The sequence below is a fragment of the Papio anubis genome, chromosome 4 (genome assembly GCF_008728515.1).
Source record: "Papio anubis isolate 15944 chromosome 4, Panubis1.0, whole genome shotgun sequence".
NCBI lineage: Eukaryota > Metazoa > Chordata > Mammalia > Primates > Cercopithecidae > Papio > Papio anubis.
The window spans coordinates 153,292,720-153,318,473 of NC_044979.1; the positions used below are offsets into that span (position 1 = coordinate 153,292,720).

At 36.0% G+C, this 25,754-nt stretch overlaps 1 protein-coding gene across 1 annotated transcript; it reads left to right on the forward strand.

Moving 5' to 3' along the window:
* The first annotated feature begins 1,368 nt into the window (after positions 1-1,368).
* CHODL (chondrolectin) lies at positions 1,369-24,407 on the forward strand. The gene is made up of 6 exons (XM_003895603.5): positions 1,369-3,067; positions 13,744-14,053; positions 14,206-14,363; positions 17,443-17,529; positions 19,958-20,060; positions 22,996-24,407. The coding sequence occupies exons 1-6, from the start codon at positions 2,989-2,991 to the stop codon at positions 23,078-23,080; spliced, it is 822 nt and encodes a 273-aa protein (XP_003895652.1). The 5' UTR covers positions 1,369-2,988; the 3' UTR covers positions 23,081-24,407.
* The last annotated feature ends 1,347 nt before the right edge of the window (positions 24,408-25,754 follow it).

The window sequence follows — 25,754 nt, forward strand, 5'->3', positions numbered from 1 at the left end:
GTATATATTATATACTATATATATTTATATATAAATATATAGTGTATAATATATACAATAAATATATACAATATATTTATATATGTATATAATATATACAATATATACTATATATAAATATAGTATATAATATATACTATATATAAATATAGTATATAATATATACTATATATAAATATAGTATATATTATATACTTATATATAATTATATATACAATATAGTATAAGTATTTATATATATTTATATAGTATATGGAATATATACAATATATACTCATACCTCATACTATATATATTATATATATGCATCTCACTCTCTTACTGTGATAAATCCAAAACATTACTCCAGAAAAAATAAAGAAAACCTTTCTGCCATTGCCAAGTGGCTATCCAGGCAATGATTTTACTTTCAAAACTCTCTCTCAAAATATTTCCATTTTCATGTCCTGGCAATACTACTGATGGTATCACACTATTGGATAGTGGTACAGCGGGATAGGAATAGATGCATGGAAGTATATATATGGCCAAAGGCCAAGTTATATAATATTATATAATATATTATTAGACTTCCTGAATTACTAATACCATGAAGATCCTTCCTGACAAAAAGTGGCTTCATTCTTGCTAGCTTTTTAGGCATGAGAGACATTTGGGCCTACTGATATGTAGGAATCTATATCTAGTGCTTATGTTGTAATGTACTGAGATTCTTTCCCAAAGAGGGACCTGTTTACAGTAGCTCTGGACTGCATGAGTAACTGAGAGTAGGGTGGCATGAAAGGGGAAAGGAGATCCCCTTCAGAATCCTAGCTCTACAGGTATTTGGAGAAGCCATGGAGATCACCACCATCAACCTTTTCTGCAGCTAGAGAATTCCTGCAAACATGCCTCCAGATGAATGTCTCATCTTCTATGCTAGCCATGACACTTGATTCGCCCTTCCATTACAGCATTTATACACAGAATTATTATTTTATTTCTTTCTCTGCACTGAACTGTGAGCCCCTGGAAGACAGCTCTCCTACCATGGCTATGCCCGGTGATACTCTTTGACATGGTTTCCAGGGCTGAGCTGTAGCTCTATTGCCTGGAGGCATATCAGTTTTCCATTTTTCGTTCAGAATCCCAGCAGTGCCTGTTTTTTGTGAATAATTAGCTAGTGTGAAAGCCACAGAATCCATAGCCTCTACAAGGTCAAAATGTATTAACTGCCCATGTTTCTGCAAAAAATTTGTGTTTTTAAAGCGAATGTAAGAAAAAGGAAGTGATAGGATAGACATTATTATAGTTATTTTAGGATTCCGTTTCTTTCCTTCTTCTTTTTTTTTTTTTGAGACAGGATTTTGCATGTCCCCAAAACTGGAATGCAGTGGCTGGATCACAGCTCACTGCAGCGTCAAACTCCTACCTCAGCCTCCCAAATAGCTGGGACTCCAGACCGAGCTACACTCCTACTGTCACGAGTAGAGTGCATTTAATAATCTTTAAGGTCTTTCCAAATGCTAAAATTTCTGATTCTGGAAGATTTGTCCTTATTGTATCAGTATTTAATTCCTTTTTCCAATAAAAGAGTCCAACAGATGTTTACAGTGAACCTGTGGCTTATGAAACCAAAGACAGCAGGAAGTTAGAGGAAAATGTACTTCCTATAAGACAAATAATGTTATTTAACAAATTCTCATGCATTTAAAGCAACATAATGAGAAAATACCAATTCTACGGAAGCTCATTATGAGAACATTTGCAGAGTTCATACTACGGACTTGATATGCATTAAATTCCTATGAACTTCTCTCCGGTTCTCCTGGAAACTAGCTATCACAGTCCTTGGCTAGGCTGTTTGAATAAAGAGCAGGTCAGGTTATGAAAAATGCAGGGTTTCCAATGAACTTTACTTCTAATGTATATCGTAGATCACCGATAGATGCTTGTAAGGAAATATATGAATTTCATTTACCTCCAGGAAATTCCCAAGAATTCAGAATGTCTACTTTTTGTTGACGATTTTCTCTGGAGTTGCAAACACTGAGAGTGAAATCAGTTTCGAAAACCATACCTCAAATATTCCCTTCAATTTGCTGTTGTGGCCGTTTTCGTCAAACAACCTGCTTGGAGATAATCTATTTGCAGAACCTAGGTGGGGAAAAACCTGCCACATTATATAATTCACTGAGCAGGTTTTGGCTCTCACTTCACCAACCCATCTTAAATAGTGGCTGTGCCCTGCATCTAGCAATACATATGATGAAGCAATTTAGCACAGAAAGGGAAAGGCCACACAACTTGGCATCACCGTACACATTTATCTTTGAGAAAACCAAATGGATCCAACTTCTTGCCAGAGTTTAATAGCAAAGCTGTCACATTTTACACAAATGAGTATCCAGTCCGCTAGCGAATGAAAAGAGGGGACAGGGAGGAGGGCACCAGAGGAGGCGGGGCTGCTGACTGGACTGTTTTCAAAGTGGCTCCCGTTTTTAGGGGAGGTGCTGGGATACTCCACATGGCTGGAGAGACGAAGTAGTTAAAAATTATTACTAGCGAGGGGGCCGGGTCCTCGAGACGTGGGTATATAAGACGGTGCCTGAGCGCAGAGCGGCTGCTGCAGCTGTGATCCAGGACCAGGGAGCACCGGCTCAGCCTCTCACTTGTCAGAGGCCGGGGAGAAAAGCAAAACATAACGGTGCGGTCCAAGCCGGGGCTTCTGCTTCGCCTCTGGGACATACACGGGACCCCCTAACTTCAGTCCCCCAAACGCGCACCGTCGAAGTCTTGAGCTCCAGCCGGGCACATCCACACGCGGCACAGGCGCGGCAGGCGGCAGGTCCCTGCCAAAGGCGATGCGCGCAGGGGGTCGGGCAGCTGGGCTCCGGCGGCGGGAGTAGGGCCCAGGAGGCAGGGAGGCTGCGGAGCCAGAGTCGCGGGCTGCGCCCCGGCAGAGGCCGCCCTCGCTCCACGCAACACCTGCTGCTGCACCGCGCCGCGATGAGCCGCGTGGTCTCGCTGCTGCTGGGCGCCGCGCTGCTCTGCGGCCACGGAGCCTTCTGCCGCCGGGTGGTCAGCGGTGAGTCAGGGGCCGTCCCCCCGAAGAAGGAGCTGGGAGAGGGGATCACGGGGCGCGGCGGGCAGCCTGTCCTCGGGCGGAGGCTCTCCGGGGCGTTGGAAACCAGTGCGGCTTAAGGGTCCGGGAGGAGGCGGGGAGAAATTGGTTGTGCTGTTCTCCTCCCTCTCTTCTCTAACACACACGCAGGAAAGTTTAAATTTTTGTGAAGTGCTTGCTTAAGTAGCTGCGGAGCGAGCCTCTGCTTCATCACGAGAGGCACAGTCTTTTTTTTTTCAGGAGTGATTTCCACTTTCTTTATGAGAGTTGACCACAGGGCAGGGCTCAGCACCTGCAGAAGGGGTGGGGTAGGGCGGAGGCGGAGGGAACCCAGAGACAGAAGAGCCACCGCAGAAATGCCACCCTCTGTTGCTCTGTTGCTGTAGCTGGACTTTGGTCCCAGCACTATGTGCACTCGGATGCTTTCTGAGACCAGATCAATTCGCTGTGGGTCGCCTCCAGATGCCTGGGCATTCGGTCTTTGTTCTCAGCAGGACTACTGGCAAGGAACTGGAGTGTGATCATTGTGTGTAGATGCCTTTCCTTTGCACACTTCGTTCCAAGTTGGGGACTTCCCAGAAAATGAAGTCAGCTGGAGTTGGGCCGAGGTATACTTGGTAATGACTGCAGGTTCGGCACACAGTAGGTGCACAATTAGTTCTGTTGAGTGAGCGCATGAGAAACGGATCAAAGTTGGCAAGCTTCCCAGGTTTTCTTTGATTTTTCTTTTTTTTGACTCTCACTGTCCTGTCGTTGAACAATTTGTATTGCATCTACTCTCCCTTACTTTTTGAGAGGGTCTCTTCAAAAGGATACAGATTCTCAATGACCTAGGGTGAATGTGCTTAGGGCCTTACATAAAGGCTGATCATAGCTACACTTTATTGAAATCTCTTACTATGCTCATTGAAACACTGCAATAAGTATTTGTTGGATATATGTGTTTTGAGGGTGAAAAGTGTTTTTTTAAACATAAAAAGCACAAATAGTCCTTTTTACTTTTGTACACCTATACAACAGGTGTCACTAGATGTAGAAATAGATGACAGATGACAGCAACTAATTCAGTTGTGAAGACAGACCTTTAGACATTGGCATATTAAGCTTAATTGTCACTGATCTTCCCCTTAGCAATTTGTGATGTTCTACAGCTTCAGAATATAATTCTTACACCTGTGGTTAACAATCACTCTACACTTTTTTTCAGAATTTTCAGAATCTGTAACATTAGATCCTTTTCCTCCCTAAGTTAGCTGCAAAGAAAAAGTTCATTATACAGACTCATCTGATTTTGTGAATTACTTATCTGTCTTTGTACTTATCAGAATTATTCATGCAACTGAATGAACAGCAGAGACCATGCTTTGAACATAAGGTGTTTTTTACTCATTTACCTAAATAATATCCTTTAGATATGCTCTTATTCCTAGGCCTCAACATTTTAAAGGGAGGAAAAATAATATCTAAAGTAAAATCAGAGCTTAAAAAATTGTTGAAGAGGTATATTTTGTGTTCTAGGTATATTTTGAGTACATAATTTTTTCCAAACCTTTTGTTAGGTTTTCTTGTTAAGCATTTCTAGGCATCTTGTAGGTGACATCTGGAAAATTTCTAATTAACTGAACATGATCTATTTGATTTAGCATAAATGATGATGTTTATTTGATATTAAAATAATTAGTTATGTTTTTCTTATGAATAATTCAATTGTCTTTGGTCATAAAATTCACATTGAAATTTAACCATCTATAAATTGATTTGTGACTTTTATTCTTTGAAGACTAATTTTTTAAAAGGGTGTATTTTGACCACAATGGCCAGAGAACAGAGCAGCCTAAAGCCTGACATTTTTGTAGCAATAGTTTCTAACGGATCTATTGTCTACCTGGTCAATGTAAGTTTTGAATTGGTGCATCAATTTTTTTCATGTCACTTGGGACCATTCACCAAATCTTTATTGAAGAGTAAGAGCCTCTTTGGGGGCTGTTATTAGGAACATACTTACAACGTATGGAATATATTTCTATTTGTTAAATTTCAGTACAACAATTTATAATTTCTATGTAGGATACTCAAATAATCACTGACCCCAGAAAAATAGACACTCACAAAATAATTCTCCACAGAAATCATATTTAATACTTTAAAATATTCAATAAGATACTTTCCAGTACTTTTAAATACATCACCTTTTCTAAAGTTTAGAGCATTTCTTAAAAATAAAGTGGATATATTTTAGCAAGAAATGACATTTCAAACAACTTTGTCATCGTTATCTGACCCTTGAGTTAGCGGCATGTAGTAGTAATAAGAAAGTAGTTTTTCTAGGTCAGTGGTCATACTTATTTTGATGTATGAATACACAAAACAATATGTGACATGGTGATGTAATCAAAGCCTATTTATTGAAATTATGATGCTAATACGGAAACTACTTTTAGGAGCTTAGACCCATACTGATTTCTTACTACACACAGATGTGTAGAGAATATCTATAGAAGCTGCAATCATTTAATTTTGTGAAGTGACTGGTGAGTAATGATGTCTTCTTTAGGACAAAGGTAAAAGGATTTTACTTGTAGGCATAAGGACAAATATGAAGGATTCAAAATTCAGGTCTCTAAGTTGGGAGGATACGTTTGAAGAGCAAGTGATACTTTTAAATATTTGAAGTGTTTTGAAGTAATGTGTTTCTCTTTTTTTTCCTTTTTCTTTGTAGTGTGCATAGCAGCGATCTCCAACCTATTTTTGCTGCAAAATGACGTTAGGAGTATTTTCATGGTGCTTCCAGATTTCTCCAGGACACTTTAATATATATTAGTTTAACCTTATTCAAACTGGCACACATTTTATTTAGGAGACTGGGTGATTTAGAGACCTCCCTTCTTATCATGTAGAGTCCATAGAATATTGCAAATTCATGGGTGGTGAACAGTAGCACATACATTACCGTAATATAATATAATAGCAAGGGAGATACAAGAAGAACAGCGGAGCCTATCTCAGCCTATGGAACTATTCTGTGATATCATCAAAAGCATAAAATGATGACAGTGCAGTTTTCAGAGACGCAATTACTTTAAGTATCTCTTGGGCATGAAAGGAACAAATTAATCTTATTACCAGTCATTTAATAAACTAACCATTTATCATAGCCATTATTCTTTGACTGCTGTTTGTCATCATTTTATGGTTTTGTTTTTATAACTTTTTCCTGAAGATGGCAATATCTGTTACATTACCTTTAGAAAAGACAATGTATTATTATATATACATACATATAAAATATGTATTATAATAAAATATGTATTATATATATGTATATATAAAGGGGTCCAAGGCTAAACTTCAGAAGATGCACTCACAAACAATTTTTACTATTTACAACAACTTTCTGTGTCAGGCATTCATATACAAGTAGATGGATGTGTGCAACTGTGGGATGAAAGTGTTTCTTTCACTGTTTTAACATACTCCTAATGATATAATACAGGATGACAACTTGGCTAAACTTACACTCTTTGTAATGCGGAAAGCATTCAATTTGGACCTAGTTTGTTTCATTTGGAAAATAAAAAGACTAGATAAAAATTTATTAAAGACATATGTGGTTTGAAAATCTGAGACAGAGGCAACGTTAATTCTTATTTAAATATTTGTAAGAGAAAATCTAATTCTGTTTAGCAACAAGCTCTCAATACACAAGCCTTCCATATATTAGCCGCCCAGTCATCAATAACAGATTAATGATAATGATTCTGACATAGATAACATGCACAGTGTTTGTATTCATCAATCCCTTTTGTTCATGAAATTTTTCCCCTTTATATTAGGTTTGAGACGTATGGAGACAGCATAGAAATCTGGTAAAACATGGACTGTAGAGCCAGATGACGTGGTTTCAAACCCCAGCTTCAGTACTTGTGAGCTGTGTGAACTTGGGCAAATTATTCAACTATTGTCTGCCCTCTTTGCCTCATTTTGAAAACAGATAAGAGTACCTATGTCATAGGCTTGCTAGGAATATTAAAAAGGTTCAAACACAGTATACAGATTGTGCACTGTGCAGAGGTACATGCGAAAAAGATAGAAGAAGGAGCTCAGCTTGGCAAGCCCAGCGCTTGGAACTCAAGCCACCTAGAGGCAAAATCAACTTTTTCTAGTTGACCAGTCTATAAGGGGGACCTTTCTGCCGTCTCTCACCAGGAGAGGTCGTCTTCTCCTAATTTATCCCAAAGCATGGATTGTGGTAGGAATGAGGTGCTGCATTCTAAATTATTGCTAAATTTCAGGCCTTTATTATTAGAATCATTATTTCTATAAAACTTATAACTGGTCTCATTATTTAAGTAAGAAGACTGAGGACAGGGGCGATTAAATAATCTCAAGTACCCAAAGTTCAAGTATAGAGTTTGGTTTCAAAGCGAATTCATTTTGATTGGCTACATGAACTCTTAAGTCACATTGATACTTGGTTTACTACTTATTATTCTAATCTCCATAGTAAGTATTATGATTTTTTAAAAAGATAGTCTCATCCTCTTCTCAGAAAGCTTATGGCATTTTCCAGTTGGAGAAGTAGGGCTTGCTGTTGCTGCCACCATCCAGAAAATGACCACAGCCTACATTTATAAATTTAAAATTATAAATGAAATTATAAATAAATGTGTTTATTAATGTGAGAAAATGGATTCCAGCTATAGCGCACTATGCAATTAAGTACCTTATAAAATCTCATTCATAAAAATAAAAGTTTATTATAATAAAACTCTTTGTAAGAAAAATTTTTAAGATGTTGGTGTAACATTGAATGCTGAAAAGAGAACACTTAAAATGAACACCAGGCCTTTCCTTTTTAGTTCAAAAGTGTTAGCACTGGTATCACAGGCCTCACTACACCGTGTATGACATTGGTATCACAGGCCTCGCTACACTGTGCATGGCATTGGTATCACAGGCCTTGCTACACTGTGTATGGCATTGGTATCACAGGCCTTGTTACACTGTGTATGGCATTGGTATCACAGGCCTTGCTACACCGTGTATGGCATTGGTATCACAGGCCTCGCTACACTGTTTATGGTAGTATCAGCAAACTTATCAGTGTGATTGTGAGGGGGATAAGAAGAAATTATGAAAAAGAAAAAATACCTTGTATGATTCCAATAAAACATTCTAAGTTAAGTCAACCTGATTTGGGGAATATTTACCATGTGGATGCTCTTTTTTACTTTTTTTTGGCAACTAATGGTAGATCATAATTGAACAGTAGGAATTGGTAATATTTTATATTTTTATTGAAAAAGTGATAGAAATTCAATACTCATCTAATATTGATAATATATAATTATAGTATGAGACATAAGAAAATATGTATTATTTTCATAACTAACTGAGCACTTAACTATCAGAAAGTAAACAAATACAAGCAAAAAGAAAATCAAATTACAGATCCTTTCTACTCAGAAAGCAAAAGCAAACTACCATGACTTCATGAGTTTGGCCTCACTTTTATGTCATTGGCAAAAGTATTTAAACCTCTGCCAATAATTAGCTCTATAGAAATTTTAATGGCTAAGAAAAAAGACAAAAATCATCTACTTATTCATGGAAATACTGATGAAATCTTTGTTGTGACAGTGATACGAATGATAATAATAATAGCTTTCTCTAAATAAAAGGGCCTGTTTACTTATGTAGCTGTGTGTGAAACTAATAAGGATGAATATTTATTTTATACATTAAAATAAATACAATAAATAAAATATTTATTTATTAAATAATATTTAAAATATTTATTTTATTTATTTTAATGTATAAAATAAATATTTATATATTTTATATAAAGAAGTCTCTTTTATATAAAAGAAATATTCTATAAAATATTTCTCTAAAAATTCAGTGCAATCCGTACTACAAACCTCCGTGACACACGTTTACCTATGTAACAAACCTGTGCATCCTACATATGTACCCATGAACTTACATGTTAAAAAAATCCAGTGCAGAAAAACTTACATATTTAAATACTTTTTAGATTTAAAAATTAAGTAGCTCCTAGTGCACATCTAGCAAATAAATTATCTTGAATTTTATTTTCTCAATATGTTTGTAGAGAAATTATCTTGAATTTTATTTTCTCAATATGTTTGTGGAGAAATTACCTTGAATTTTATTTTCTCAATATGTTTGTAGAATCCTGGGCAGATCTTTTCTCTCTCTTGTAGATAAGCCCACACTTAAAGGATGGCTTCAACTGCAGATGCTAGTTGACATTTAGTAATTTATAGTTAGACGGCATAAATGTAACCTTAGTGTAATAGAACCCATTGTATGGTTCTCTGAATACTTATCTATCCCATAAAATGTTGATGGAAGATTTTATCTGAACGTAACATTTGAAAAATAAGAGACAGAGAAATTCTCCATATTATCTCACAGAATGAGAGGAGAGGTCATTGTAATTGTTCTCTAGGAAGATTGGCTTTTACAGAAGTGGGAAAGTTGCTTCCAGAAGATCTGCATTAACAAAACTTTTCTGGGAATTAGGGCAACATTTGTTTCCCAGCTGTTGGAGTTTCACTGCATCAGTAGCCAAATGTGATCAGCTGAAATAGCGGTGAGATGTTCAATAGCTGCTGCTTCTGCTGATTTTGCTGCAACTTGGACCAAATTTGCACGCTAAGGTGGAAATCAGTAATAAAATAGAATTGAGTATAAAGAAATTCAGTGTCAGCTTTAACTGATTGTATATAAACCCATAAAAATTGTGCGATATATTTATAATTTCCTGAAAACTGCCTTGCTAGATCTGAACTGGTAGTGACTTTTCAGTTCAAACTCTGCAGACACAGCTGATGATCAAACTTTAGAGTTAATATATCCGTTCCGGTTGATGATGGGATGCTGTCTTGATGCCCTTAGAATCTCCCTGCCATGCAGCCATCACAATCTCCACTCTCTCAAGCAGGACCTGAGGACTGTTCTATTATCCACAACCAGAGACACGGCCTGGCACAGAGAGTGTCAAGCTGGCCATTGTCCAGGGCCTGCGCAGCATTGATTGTTAATTATTTTCAATATAATCTCTGTCCCTAGATTTTTTTCTTTTATTATTATTATATCTGTATAAACTAACATAATGGTGTTAGCAATTTCCACACGAAACCTAAAGCTCTCATGCATTTAATTAGAAGTGCTATCTTAATTTTGTGAGTTAATTTACATCACCATTTTTGTATGCTCATCATGAGAAAATCTGTGTTGCATTTATCTTTTAATGTCAGAGATAATGAACAGTGACTTTTAGCATATGCGTCACACCCAGGAATTCCCTAAATGTGTGAGGCTTTGTTACATATAACAAACTTTTTGCTCACTGAAAGGTCTGGCTAGTCTGTTTTTTGTTTTTTTTTTTTTTTTTTAATATGACATTTTTTGATATCTTGCAAAACAATCTTGGTAGGAAAATTTAATATTTCAAAAGTGCTGGGATAAAATCCAAGGCAGAAAGTTCTTGGAGTGAAAAATTGAACAAGTTGAAAACTCAAGGGAATGTAATTAAGATATATTTGGACACTTAGAACTAGGTAAAGGATGTAGTAGATGAAAATGGAAACAGCATGCTTCTAAATACAAGCAGGGAAACACAGGCGTAATGGCATTGTTAGGCTCTGATCCAGAACAACCATCTGAAATGATGAAATCATCACAAAACTTTATAATGTATTAGGAGAAATTTTAAAATAATACATTAATTTTCAGAGTCAGCCATTAGGACTCTCTTAATCATCTCTCAAAGAATATTTATTTTCAGGCTGGTTTGTCCTGAAGTCTCTCTAACTTGTTTTCCATGGTCATTCACACTAATATGTTCTTTTGCATGAACAATTTGGGCAGCCTGTTAATTTGTTCATATTTTTCAGTGTGTCGCTCCTGGGTCCAGATCCAGGTAATGAAACAGAGGGAACAACTCTTGGCTTGCTTGCATTGCGAGAACTACTATTTTATAGTTGGCTGTTCTCAGTTTGTGTCAAGATATTGAATGCCTATCACTCAAACACTGTTGAGAAGTTAATGACCTTCCACTGATTTCTGCGCCTTTCTGTCTGAGTGTCATCATAGGTCCTTAATGGCTGACTCCAGAAGGGAATGGATATGATACACTGGCTCAGCGTGATGTACTGTAATTAAAGTACAAAGTTTGAATGCTTTTTTTTTTTTTTTGCCAGTATTTAAATACAAGAATCGCCCCCAACCCCACAAATCCCTGACTACTGACAACTTTTATTGATAGGCTACACAATTAAATACATAGTAGAAAAGGCCATAAATACCAACAAGAATAATGTTAATGGAGATGAATTGTAAGAAAGTAGTGAAACTATTTCCTAATTTCTTAGCATAAAGTAATTTGTCTTAATTTTACATAAAGTAATCGATAGTCTGTTTTCCAAGTCCAAATCTAAGCTAAAAGAGGGCAAGACTAAGAAAGTAGAAGCAGCTATGGAAAGCAGTTTGGGCACAGGAAATAGTAACAGAGAGGGATCCTTGGTGGTTTTAAAAGTTGACAGCAGAGAGCAGAGGTGAACAAAAGTAGAAGCAGTGAAAATCAAAACAAGACAGAATGACCATTCTGGATCTTGTTTATAATCCTGCTGTACATTCTTAATGGTAAACAAGGGTGAGTGTAGACAATAGAACAATAGAAAATCCATTGCTTGTAGAACTAGCTAAATCCTATACACCATAACATCCTTGACATCTATCTATCTATCTACCTATCTATCTATCTGTTGATCTGCCTATCTATCTATCTGTCTGTCTGTCTGTCTATCTATCTATCTAGCTAGCTAGCTAGCTAGCTATATCTATTTGGCATATATTTGTAAATATAAATATGTATGACTTTATTATGTCCTGATATCATGCATATTTGCAGTCATTTCACTTGATAATTAGGCAAATTAACACTGCTTAACATGCAGAGGTATGTAAAATTTAATTTTGAGATTTTTTTTCAAACTCTTTTTGCCTATGTGTTCAAGACTTCACAAATGTTATTAGAGCAGAATCTCATTATGAGGTCTCAAAACTTCTTTTAAGCTTGTTTGGGCTTCTGGCTAATATCTTGAAATAAATTGATTTTCAGGATACTACAAATAATGAATTTATTGGGTATAGTATAGACTATACATAATCAATAGATGTCAGGAAAGGTGGTTAGGTGGTTAAACGGAATGCTGTAACATAAAAATCTTTAAAATACAGGTTTAAGACAAAAAATAGATTTTAAACGTCCCTTCCAAATTCAGAGTATTCTGTGTATTTATTTATAGATTTTGGATATTTGGTTGGTCCTAATCTTTATTCCTGAAGAAATATGCAATAAAACCACTACAGAGAAAGGTGAATTTAAATGAATTTTTTTTAAGCTTAATAAAATTCTGAGTTAGGGAAGATTTGAAAAATGTAATACTATTACTTTCAAACTCATAAAGGAATGAATGGAGCATTTTTAAGGTTAAATTAGAGGAAGACATTGTTATTTCATATGTGTTTAATATATAAGGAGAGCCTCTAAAGCTGAGAGAAATAATTTGTTCTCAAGTCTGCTAAATATTTATTACCTTAATTGTTTTGAGCTAATCATTTAACTGTCTTTGAAAGACCAGTTTGGCCAAATTTCAGCCTACTCATCTCTCCATCCAAATTGTGAGAAATCAACAACAGCTAGCCATTGGTAAGATTTTACTAGCTCCTTTATTTCATGATATATTTGTTCCACTGTTCTCTAAGCCATCATTTTTTTTCACATTTAAATTACATTCTTTTTTTTAAAGTACTTAATTCTCTAAGTTCATAGTTGGGAGATTTTAATTTGCAATTTATCACTTATCAGAGATGTCTCTGTAAAATGAGAGAAGACATTGGCCTCGGAATCGGAGTTTACACACATTATCTCCCCAAAGACCCCAGAAAATATTCAAAAAATTGGTAATGAGATTTTTTCAGAGACAGTGAGGATTTTAGAACTCTATCCTGTCACTTCCAGTGTAATATTATGTTAATTAATCGTTTATTACTACCGATTACCTTCATTCTGTCCTCTTTTAACTTCCAATTTTAGTAGATTTGCTTTCGGGTATACAAAATGAAAGCAAATATTTGTACCTTAAATCTGCCACTTTGTATCTTCTTCAGAATACCTTATATAAAATTGTTTCATTATACGTTACTTGTTTTTGATAATTAATTTGCGTTATGAGTTGTTATTCTTCTTTCATTAAGTTTTAGCTCACTTTACTATACACTCCTGAAATTCCTTTAGCTATTTTCATTTGCTATGTTAATTGGTTTATAAAATCTAAGCCAGAAGAGTTATAACTTTCCTTAACAAACATTGCTTGAAGTACTGAGTTTAAAAGTTTATGTTCCAAGTTTACTAGGGAATCAATTTGCTTTTACAAATTGCAAGCAATAGGCTAGAAAATAAACTTTACAAAGTAATTCAGTGGGAGAAGCATTTCTGGTAATGTATTTTCTGCTTTGATTGGTTCTTAAATTTTGATTCTTAGTGTTGTTACAAATAGAGTTCAGATTATCAATATATGGGCATCTTTTTTTTTTTTTTTTTCCAGGCCAAAAGGTGTGTTTTGCTGACTTCAAGCATCCCTGCTACAAAATGGCCTACTTCCATGAACTGTCCAGCCGAGTGAGCTTTCAGGAGGCGCGCCTGGCTTGTGAGAGTGAGGGAGGAGTCCTCCTCAGCCTTGAGAATGAAGCAGAACAGAAGTTAATAGAGAGCATGTTGCAAAATCTGACAAAACCCGGAACGGGGATTTCTGATGGTGATTTCTGGATAGGGCTTTGGAGGAATGGAGATGGGCAAACATCTGGTGCCTGCCCGGATCTCTACCAGTGGTCTGATGGAAGCAATTCCCAGTACCGGTGAGTATGGATCTTGTGCAGTTGACAGGCGTTCTGGGGAACTCCACAAGGTAGAGGAAGGACTCTGTTACCTGTAGAGGATCTCAGAGTAGGACAGGCAGAATCATTTAGTAGTCATGTATCTGAGTGTTCCTGTTACTCTCTGTTTGCAGAAACTGGTACACGGATGAACCTTCCTGCGGAAGTGAAAAGTGTGTTGTGATGTATCACCAACCAACTGCCAATCCTGGCCTTGGAGGTCCCTACCTTTACCAGTGGAATGATGACAGGTGCAACATGAAGCACAATTATATTTGCAAGTATGAACCAGGTAAGCAGTAGCAAAAGAAGGTATAGAAGATTTTGCGCATGTTTCATTGTATTAAGTTTTGTCTTTAATTTTCACTACCTGTGGCTCTTTTTGTTTTTCTGCTGTGAAATAGAAAATTACCTTGCAGCTTCTCATATCACTCGTGTAATGAAGTATATCATATGCTGTAGAGCAAACTGCCCAATGAGCTCAAAGAAGAGAGTGAATAAAAACATCTGAAGAGATGTCTTTAAGAAAAAAGAATCATTGCTAACAATAAAACCAATTTTTTTGTAAATAGATTTTGTAAACAATACATAGCTGTTTTAAAATATTTTAAACATTACTATAATATGTGGGAAGTAGATGTAAGTCACCAAAGCACCTGTAGACTTACACACGTGAGCAGCACTTCTTTATCTGATTTTAAGAGAACAAAGCACTTTCTCCTGGAACATTTGCTTATCATTTTATGGTATAATACTTGACATGTGGTACTCAGTAAAAATAAGACTATCGTAGCTCATTACCCCATAGTGGAAAAAAGCAGGAAGATATGATTCATTCTCCCTGTGATTCCTATTCTTGAAACATGTCTCCTCAGTGAGCTTTCTTTTGAAATCTCCCACTACTTGTCATATGCAGCAAATGGGAATCTTACATTGACTTGAGCTATACTGGCATGGGTTCTGGATTTTTAAAATTGTCAATTTGAATTACTTTGAATAGGATAGATCATCTAAATTCATATTTGACTGAAAGAGAGACTAATATAAACTCCGTGGACTCATTTTTTAAAATCATCTGAGAAAGTCAAGTTAGATCCTTAGGCTTTGAGATTTCTTTGCTGTTTTTCTCCTCCGCAGTGTTTGGAAGTCTCATTTTAACTCTTCTGAAGAGGTTTCTGCTTGAACTCATAATACATGTTCACAGAAGGCAATTATAGTTGAATACTGCTGCTTCCATTATTCTCTTGAAATTACATGATTCTTTTTCTCTTAATACCATAAAGCACAAAGGATTATTTGGATTAGGCTTACCCTTGTCTTACATTTATCCTGCTCTTGAGTGTATTAGCCAACTTTTTATATCCCTGGTGAGTTTATTCTTTAACCATCTTGGTTGCTAAACCCATCATTACCCTCCAGGAAGCCTTTGCAAAGCTGAGTCTGTTAGGTGCTTATATCCTTTATTTTTCTCTTGGAGAAATATAAAGTTGAAATTCTCTAATATTTTAAATTTGTGACATTCCATGTACTTAAGACTATTGAATAATACAATATTATGCCTTATTCTTAATATTACATTGTCGCCTTCTCCTTCCTTTTGAGTTCAGAGGTCAATTATTTGACCCTTCATTGTATTTATTTTATTTTTGCATTCAAATTGATGCCATTATTTAGCACACTATAAATCTTACAATCTTCTTTACTTGTTTTTGTATTAGGTAATCTAGGTTTACATTACTCATGCAAGAGCATTTATGATATAAAATTATTCTTTCTTTATCTTCTCCATTCTACCCAAATCTTCAAATAATCTATATTTATTAAAATATTCTTTTATGTAGTTTTTGTTTTGAAGCACATTCACAGGTTTACTGTTGGCCTTATTAATGTGCTCAGGATTTTTATTTTTTATGTCATGATTTAATCTTTTATGTCTTTTTATTTCTATTTAGTTAACCCTCCTTGAGCTTGGTGTCTGCTTTGTAAAGGATGTTGGTTTGATTAAATTCCTTGGTTATATAATTACCAAATTTTATGTATTTACCAATCTTTAGTGATATTTTGCATAATATTTATATTATTTGTTTAAAAACACCAGTTGACTAGGCATAAGGTGACTAAGTTCTCTAGAAGAGTACGTAGAGTCTAGGACTGAATCTGAAACCCAGAGGAGGCTATTAAAATGTCAGGGTAAAATTTGTGTACAAGAGTAACAAATATTACTACAAAATGGTGTATGATTAAACTTCCAACAAAGGGGGACTCTATGACATTATAAGGCAATGTAAGAATGGTAAACATTAAATTAAAATTCTTCTCTATCTTAAAGACTACGTAAGATGTTACGTGTGTTCTTATTTCAATTGACAAAAGTAGAGAGTCACACTTTTGGAACAAATGGAAACCAATTTATGTTTTTTAAAATAATTCAATTTACTTTCATTGAATTATTTATTTAACAAATAGTTCCTTAAGGAAAAGAAAAATAGAAAATAGAGCAATACCAAATCATGACAAGAAACTTCAACAATTTTAAAGTGTGTGGCAAGAGGAGAAAATATCAGGAATAATAGTTAACGGATGCTGGGCTTAATACTTCAGTGATGGGATGATCTGTGCAGCAAAGCACCGTGGCACATGTTTACCCTTGTAACAAACCTGCACATTCTGCTCATGTACCCCTGAGCTTAAAAGTTAGAAAAACAATAAAAAATAAAGTGTGTGGCAATTAAAGAGACGTCTATAAAACTAGGGAAAGAAACAACTTGCAAGCTTTAATTTAGTGTTATTAGTATTAGTTTTAAAAGTGGACACTATTGAAAAGCAAATCTAAGGATGGCATTGTATGTGCAGAACAGAAATGTGGCTTAGAACATGGTTGCTCGAATCATCAATTCCAAATTCAATCCACATATGGTCATCTGCTGATTATTATTGCAAGGGGAAACCTAAATAATACACTGATATTAGTAAAGAAATTATCTTGCATGTCTCTGAATTGCATTTAATATATCACACTCTTACGTTTGCCAATTCTTGGTTAGCCTTGCTTAACTTTGTGCCTGGTCCACCATTATTGCCTTCAACAGGCTATCATCAGCACAGACCCACAGTTGATTGCTAATTACAGTTTGGAGTTTTAAGGGAGAATGTATCAACTCCATCTTTTATTCAAAGATAATTAAATGCTGACTTTAGAGTTAGATCACTTCACGTAAATTTAAATTCAGATTATATTTTATTAGCTGTAAGCTGTTCAGAAATCAAAATTGTGGCGTTTTTATTATTTTCTAATATAATTTCATATTTATATGTGTTTTCAATTCTCTTGTTTAATCATTATATATGCTGGTGTTTCTTATTATTTACAGAGATTAATCCAACAGCTCCCGCAGAAAAGCCTTATCTTACAAATCAACCAGGAGACACCCATCAAAATGTGGTTGTTACTGAAGCAGGTAATTACTTCATGTGTCCTTAACTTCGTCAAGAAATGAACTGTACTTTCAAACGCTGCTTCATGTTGACCCAGTGAAACTTGTCTTGCCTGGAGAAGTGATTCACTAAGTGTGGTCCTATGGAAATTTACTTTTAAACTAGGTTAGAAAAAATTATGCTAAGCTAGTATTTGAATACTACCTGTTTTGTTTTCTTCAGAGTGGTACTAAACTAAGTGATCCACATTAAAATTTGGGTCTGGCCAGACACAGGGGCTCACACCTGTAATCCTAGCAATTTGGGGGACTGAGGCAGGTGGATCACTTGAACCCAGGAGTTCGAGACCATCCTGAGCAACCTGGCGAGACCCCGTCCCTGCAAAAAATACAAAAAATTAGAGTGGCGTGGTGGTACACACCTGTAGTCCTAGTTACTTGGAGGCTAAGGTGGGAGAATCACCTGAGCTTGGGAAGTCGAGGCTGCAGTGAGCACTGATCGTGCCACTACAGTCCAGTTTGGTCAACAAAGTGAGACCCTGTCTCAAAAAAGCAAACAACAACAACAACAAAAAACAAACAAAAACACCAACAGCAACAACAAAAAAACTTTGGATCTACAATAAATTTCTCTAACAACACGTAGGTGTCATGATGCAAACTGGCACATTCAGTGGAGAGCAAACAGGGGTGTGCTGGTAAATGTTTAGGGATTGGCTGAATCCTTAAATTGCTTGAAGTCAAACAAGAGTGGGTGGAAACAGCAACTTATCGCTCAGATGCCCCATTGCTCATGAGTTTGTCTTCTGCTAGTAAAAGAAGTGATGCACAGTTAAGTGGAAAGCTTTATCTGCATCTGGTCCACTTTGACCAGAATTATTCAGATTAGTCATGATGATGACTTTTAATTGACAAGCTAAATGCCTAGTTCTTCAATTTGCTTTTTCTGTATAGACATGATATTAAGGCTTAGTGCTTTTCACTTTTCAAGTGCTTGGTTTTAAAACCATTCAGAACATCTAAACCTAATTAAAAAGATCCGTAGGCTGGGCGCAGTGGCTCACACTTGTAATCCCAGCACTTTGGGTGGCCGAGGTGGGTGGGTCACCTGAGGTCAGGAGTTCGAGACCAGCTTGGCTAACATGGGGAAACCCTGTCCCTAGTAAAAAATACAAAAATTAGCTGGGCATGGTGGCAGGTGCCTGTAATACCAGCTATTTGGGAGGCCGAGGCAGCAGAATCACTTGAAACCAGGAGGTGGAGGTTACAGTGAGCTGAGATTGTGCCATTGCACTCTGGCCTGGGAGACAGAGCAAGACTCTGTCCCCCCACCCAGAAAAACAAAAATCACATTAGAAATATTATTTTCTCTTATGAAATTGAACAAATGTTTATTAAAGTAGTTTTAAGTTGTATGAAATTACAGTGTCATGGTTTTTTAATTTTACTAAGAATACCTAGCATTATCCAATGTGATGGAACAGGATTAAAAAATGATTCATGTTAGAATTTAATTAAGGTAAGTCTTTGTGCTGCCAGAGTCTTGTGTCTCTGAGTCGTGACTGTATCATCGGTTAATATTTGCATATTTCAGTTTAATCCCGGTGACTCTTGTATGCAATCATGACACTAAGCTTATTGGCTAGGTAATTACTTACCCAATATATTTAAAATAATTTTAAGAATTATTATTTTAATAATAAGTACTTATTTTTGTAAATAATGATTGAGAAAGAGTAATGAAATGAGTTAGCTAAGATTATTAATGAAAGCTAGTCCATGTCTGAATTGTAGATTTAATAATAGTTTTGGAAGTATGGATATCAAATTGGAACAGTTTGATATCACTACAATTCAGTACCATTCAATTTTCAGTACCGTAAAACTTTGTTTTTAATTTTTACCAAAATATGAATACAGTCATGTGCCACTTAACAATGGAGATATGTTCTGAGAGATGCACCATTAGACGATTTTGTCATTGTGCGAACATCATAGAGCGTACTTAAACGTAGATTGTATAGCTTACTACACATCTAGGCTGTTTGATATGGCCTATTACTTCCAGGCTACAAACCCCTGCAGCATGTTACTGTACGGAATGCTGTAGACAACTGTAACACAATGGAATTTATATATCAAAACCTATCTAAACATAGAAGTGTGTAAAATAGGATATCAAATACAAAAGACGGTACACCTATAGAGGGCAGCTCCATTATAATCTTATGGGACCACTGTCATAAATGTGGTCCATCACTAACTGAAATGTCACTATGTGGTGCATGACTGTATATTATTTCATTATATTTTTCAATATTTTGAGAAGAACTTTAGGGCCAATTTATTGAAAATTCTATTTCACCTTAATTTTTTGAAACATTCTTACATATTTTTGCATTAGCATTCTTCCTCAACTATCTTTTCACATGAAGACTGTTTTATTTTGTAGGTATAATTCCCAATCTAATTTATGTTGTTATACCAACAATACCCCTGCTGTTACTGATACTGGTTGCTTTTGGAACCTGTTGTTTCCAGATGCTGCACAAAAGGTAAATAACTCATATATGTAGAGACAATTTGAAAAACTTTAAATAGGTTTTCAGTAATGTTTTAAAGCTATTAGTATAAAGTTAATTATATTTTAATTTTCCTTAAATCCTATACATACAATCCTATACAATCTAATAAGATATACATTGAGGATAGGATTAATGTAATATATCATTTAATCCTCACAAGACTTATTAAGCAGTTACCCTTCTGTTTGTATTTCTCAGTTGAGAAGATGGTGTCTTAGATGGGTTACCTAGTCTGCCTTGGTTACCTAGTCATAGCTAGTGTCCATGCTGAATCTGAAATTTGGATGTTTGTAAACTTCCAACATATACACTCTACTAAACTGTTTTTTGTTATAAAGTATAAGAATTAATGCTAGACTTTTCAATCTAGACATCAAGCTATATGTAAGACTTGATATTTTTGGGTTCATTTTGTATTGCTTTTCAAAATTCAAGTCACAGGTTTCTGTTTTATTTCAAACAGATCTTTTAAGAATAGGAAATAAAATACAGTGGTTCAAACAGGTCACTTTTTGCCAGGTATCTTGAAATAAAATCCTCTATTTTACCAGCAAGATTTCTGGGAGATTATTATGACTTTTGTATCTGCTTACTCATACCCTAGAATTAGAGAAGTTTTTCCATGTGTCCCAATTTTTTAATAAAAATGAAACAAAATTCAATAAAATGAAAATTTATTTCATTTTCAAATAAAAATGAAATATAAATATGTATCAAAATAAAAAAAATGAAAAGCTGTTCTGTTTATGTAAGAGCATGTTCGCTAGAATAAGCTAGACATCTTTGTCTGAGTGGTTTAAATAAGAACTGATCAAGAGAATGCCTCCATCAGAAAGGACCTGCAAACATGCATTTTTCTCTTTTGACCTTACTTCATCTTCTTCTTTTGCTGAAATAAACCCTAAAGAACCCATTAAGTAACAAAAGACCTAGAAAAAATTTAAGTAATTCTTAAATGAAATACTAATTCTACACAAAAGTCACATTAATAACCATTTTTAACCATTTAGAACATTTTTGTGCTTTTTATAAATTTTCTTGGCTAATATTCCATACATGTTAGATGATTGTAGAATAGAGTTGTGTTAATCTTATTTGGATGGAAATCTACAAACCATACAATTTGGACATAATATTTTATTAGTAACCAAAACAGCTAAATCTAAATGAATTAAGTAATATTTTAAAAGGGTGATGGTCAGGTGTGTTTAGAAATAGTTCTTTTTTCTCTTTGAGGGAATTCTGCAATGTCTGCTAGATGGAGAGGAGGGAATGGGGAGACGTCTGTGAAGATTGAGGCAGATGCTGGGAACTGGGGCTGGGGTGGTCAGGGAGCAAGTAAGTGCACAACACAGTGAACTGGGACAAACACTTTTGGTCCAGGCAAGAGGTTATCCCGAGGAAACCAGCCCAAAGAAATCTACTTTTGACAGGGCATCCAGTAGAGAATGACTTGGGTGCATCACCTGAGGTCGGGAGTTTGAGACCACCCTGGCTAACATGGCAAAACCCCATCTCTCCTAAAAATACAAAAAATAGCCAGGCATGGTGGTGGGCGCCGATAATCCCAGTTACTTGGGAGGCTGAGGCCGGAGAATCACTTGAACCCGCGAGGTGGAGCTTGCAGTGAGCCGAGATTGCCCCACTGCACTCCAGCCTGGGCAACAGAGTGAGGGTCTGTCTCAAAAAAAAAAAAAAAAAAAAGAGAGACAGAATGACTTAGGTAAACCCAGGAACAGGGAACTGCTGCAGGTGCCTGAAAAGTTATTATGTTGTGGAAAGAAAGAAGATAGCAGAACCCTAAGCACAGGCTGGAAATGTGGGCCAGAATGCTAAATCTGACTAGGGTGAAGCTGTATCTCAGATCTAGAGGAACTCAGATACTGTTATGTTACCAAAGCATGAAGCTGCTATTTAACCACAGCGGTTTCAGAGACTGAGGCATCAGTAAGCTTCCAGAAATCAAGTGACTTAGGTGCAGAGCCGGAGAACTGATGGGAGGAGGGGAATAGGCACATCTGCACACATAGTATAATACCATTGTTTTGATGATTTGACATTAAATTCAGCATACATTAGTGACAGGAGACTCAAGGAGCAAGATGATTTCCAAAATAATTGATCAAAGAAAATAAAGGTTTTTATTGGTGAATAAAACAGAAATGGTTAATATTGTGTCAGGCACATGTTTGTATGTGTGGAACCAACCCAAATGCCCATCAATCAGTGAATGGATAAAGAATCTGTGGTATATATATATGATGGAATACTACTCAGCTATACAAAGGAATGAATTAATGGCATTCATAGTGACTTGGGTAATATTGGAGACTATTATTCTAAGTGAAGTAACACAGGAATGGAAAAGTAAACATCGTATGTTCTCACTCATAAGTGGGAGCTAAGCTATGATGATGCAAAGACATAATGATGCAGTGGACTTTGGGGACTCAGGGGGATAGGGTGGGAAGGGGGTGAGGGATAAAAGAATACAAATTGGGTACAGTATATACTACTCAAGTGATGGGTGCACCAAAATTTCACAAATCACCACTAAAGAACTTACTCATGTAACTAAACACCACCTGTTCCCCCATAACCTATGGAAATAAAAAATTAAAACAACAACAACAATAAAAACAACAACAACAAAAATGAACTCTAAATTAGGAAATGTCAAACAGGAAAAGATATGCTTTGTTTTCTCTATCATTCACAAGAACTGTCTGCCATCTTCACATATTTGAATAATCTAGAAGTTTTTTGAAGAATGGGAAAATATACTGATAAGAGGAGGAGGAGTCTTTCATAAAGAACTGTCTGAGATATCTCCCTTTGCACCAAGACATGCTTAGTTTAATAAGAAGTTTTAGGCACTAAACTTATTTTTTCTTATGTTTTTCAGTAAAGGAAGAACAAAAACTAGTCCAAACCAGTCCACACTGTGGATTTCAAAGAGCAGCAGAAAAGAAAGTGGCATGGAAGTATAATAACTCATTGACTTGGTTCCAGAATTTTGTAATTCTGAATCTGTATAAGGAATGGCATCAGAACATTAGCTTGGAATGGCTTGAAATCACAAAGGATCTGCAAGATGAACTGTAAGCTCCCCCTTGAGGCAAATATTAAAGTAATTTTTATATGTTTATTATTTCATTTACAAAATACGCTGTGCTAACAATGGAGTGAGACCTGCTTATTTTGCTAAAGGATGTACCGAAACTTCAAGCAAATGAAATGGACAACGCAGATAAAGTTATCAACACATCAGGCGTATGTGTGTTAGAAGCAATTCTTTGTATTTCTTTCACCTTTCGTAAGCTGTAATCTAATCAATGTAATGTATATTGTATTGAAATTTACAGTGTGCAAAAGTATTTTACCTTTGCATAAGTGTTTGATAAAAATTAACTGTTCTAATATTTATTTTTATGGCATCTCATTTTTCAATACATGCTGTTTTGATTAAAGAAACATTACTGTTGTCAACTGAATTCACACACAGACACACAAATGTAGTGCTATAGAAAAAGTTTGTTTTCTAGAAATAACTCATCTTTCAGTTTCTCTGCTTTTGGTCAATGTCTAGGAAACCTCTTCAGAAATAAGAAGCTATTTCAGTAAGTGTGATATAAACCTCCTCAAACATTTTACTTAGAGGCAAGGATTGTCTAATTTCAATTGTGCAAGACATGTGCCTTATAATTATTTTTAGTTTAAAATTCAACAGATTTTTTAATAATGTAACTTTGTTAATAGGTGCATAAACAGTAATGCAATCAATCTGAACAAAAGTAGTGGCATACACAATATAAATCATATGTCTTCACACGTTGCCTATATAATGAGAAGCAGCTCTCTGAGGGTTCTGAAATCAATGTGGTCCCTCTCTTGCCCACTAAACAAAGATGGTTGTTTGGGGTTTGGGATTGACACTGGAGACAGATATTTGCAAAGTTTGTCTACGGTTTCCCTAGCTGTATTTAGCCTCTAACTTTATTAGTATACAAAGAGGTCTTGTGGTTGAGACCAGGTGAATAGTCACTATGAGTGTGGAGATAAGCACAGCACACAGACCTTTCAGGAATGAAAGGAACTACGAAATGGTGTGAAAATGGGTTGGAACCCATCAGTGATCGCATATTCATTGATGAGGGTTTGCTTGAGAGAGAAAATGGTGGCTCCTTTCTGTGTTATCTCCTAGTTTCTTCAATGCTTATGCCTTGTGCTTCTCAAGAGAGTGTTGTAACTGTCTGGTCTTCATATGTCCCTGTGCTCCTTTTAACAAAATAAAGAGTTCTTGTTTCTGAAGAATGATCACTAGTCCTGTCTAAACCTCTTATGTGAAAAAATGTACAGATATGTTTGCATCGATACATAAAGTTGGAAACAAATTACTCTTTAAGTGTGGTAATAATGGAAGGCGTGGTTATGTCTAATATTTTCCCTGTTAATTATTTTCAGTTAAGTAATAAAGTATTTTCCTTAACACATTTCACAACTAGCACTTGTTGGCAAAGCTAGGAGGCAAAAGAGAAATCAATGGGCATTGCCCATTTTCAGCTGCTGAGAGACTGAGAGAACGAGCAGCTGCATTTGAAGCTGAGATTGGCCAACATGCAGCATTCTTCTTTCTTCTCTTGGCTACCTATCTTTCTGGGTAGAACTGGAGACCAGCTGCTGGGACCTAACCTTTTCCCTCCAAACTACTATCATGTATTTCTCCCTCTAGTGTGGACATAGTGGAGGAAAACTGGGTGTTCCCCCTTGTCTTTGCCACCATGGACTGTAACAGCTGCAAGGCAAAAGCAGTAAATCAGTGGGGAAATGCCTTGCTTTTGCCTTTGATCTTTATCTAGGTCTGAGTAACTCTTCTGGTATCAACAACTAAACCTATAAGCTACTGGAGGTGGAAAATGGACTTCTATTTTATTAGAAAATGGTAGTAATCCTACCTTAACAGTTTCCTAAAATTTTAGCTAACCTTAGGAAAATGAAAAGAAATCCATGGTGTATCTGTTGCATTAGTATTTTTAGAATATGTTTTTGCTGTATGTTTTGAAATGCATATGAGATATGGAACAATCTTCTAGTACTAAAAACAAATACCCTGCTGGTCAGTCTATCTTTCCCAACTGTTAGAATCAGACCATTGGAAAGGTGTTAAAAAGAATCGTGTGTTCAGTGGTGATATGATCTGGCAGTTTCCCCACCCACATCTCACCTTGAATTGGAATAATCCTCATGTGTCAAGGGTGGGGCCAGGTGGAGATGATTTAATCATGGGGGCAGTTTCCCCCACACTGTTCTTATGGTAGTGAATAAGGTTCGAGAGATCTGATGGTTTTATACTTGGAAGTTCTCCTGCATATGCTCTCTTGCCTGTCTCCATGTAAGATGTGCCTTTGCTCCTCCTTTGCCTTCCACCATGATTGTGAGGGCTCTCCAGCTATGTGGAACTGTGAGTTCATTAAATATCTTTCCTTTACAAATTACCCAGTTTTGGGTATGTCTTTATTAGCAGCATGAAAATGGATTAAAACAAGTGGCTCCTGATTTTGGTCCAAAGAATGAATTCTACAATTTCTTCACAGGAATTTGCAGTCATCCATCATTTGGCCACACCTTCTTCATATAACTTTTTTTCCCTTTTATCTGACTGTT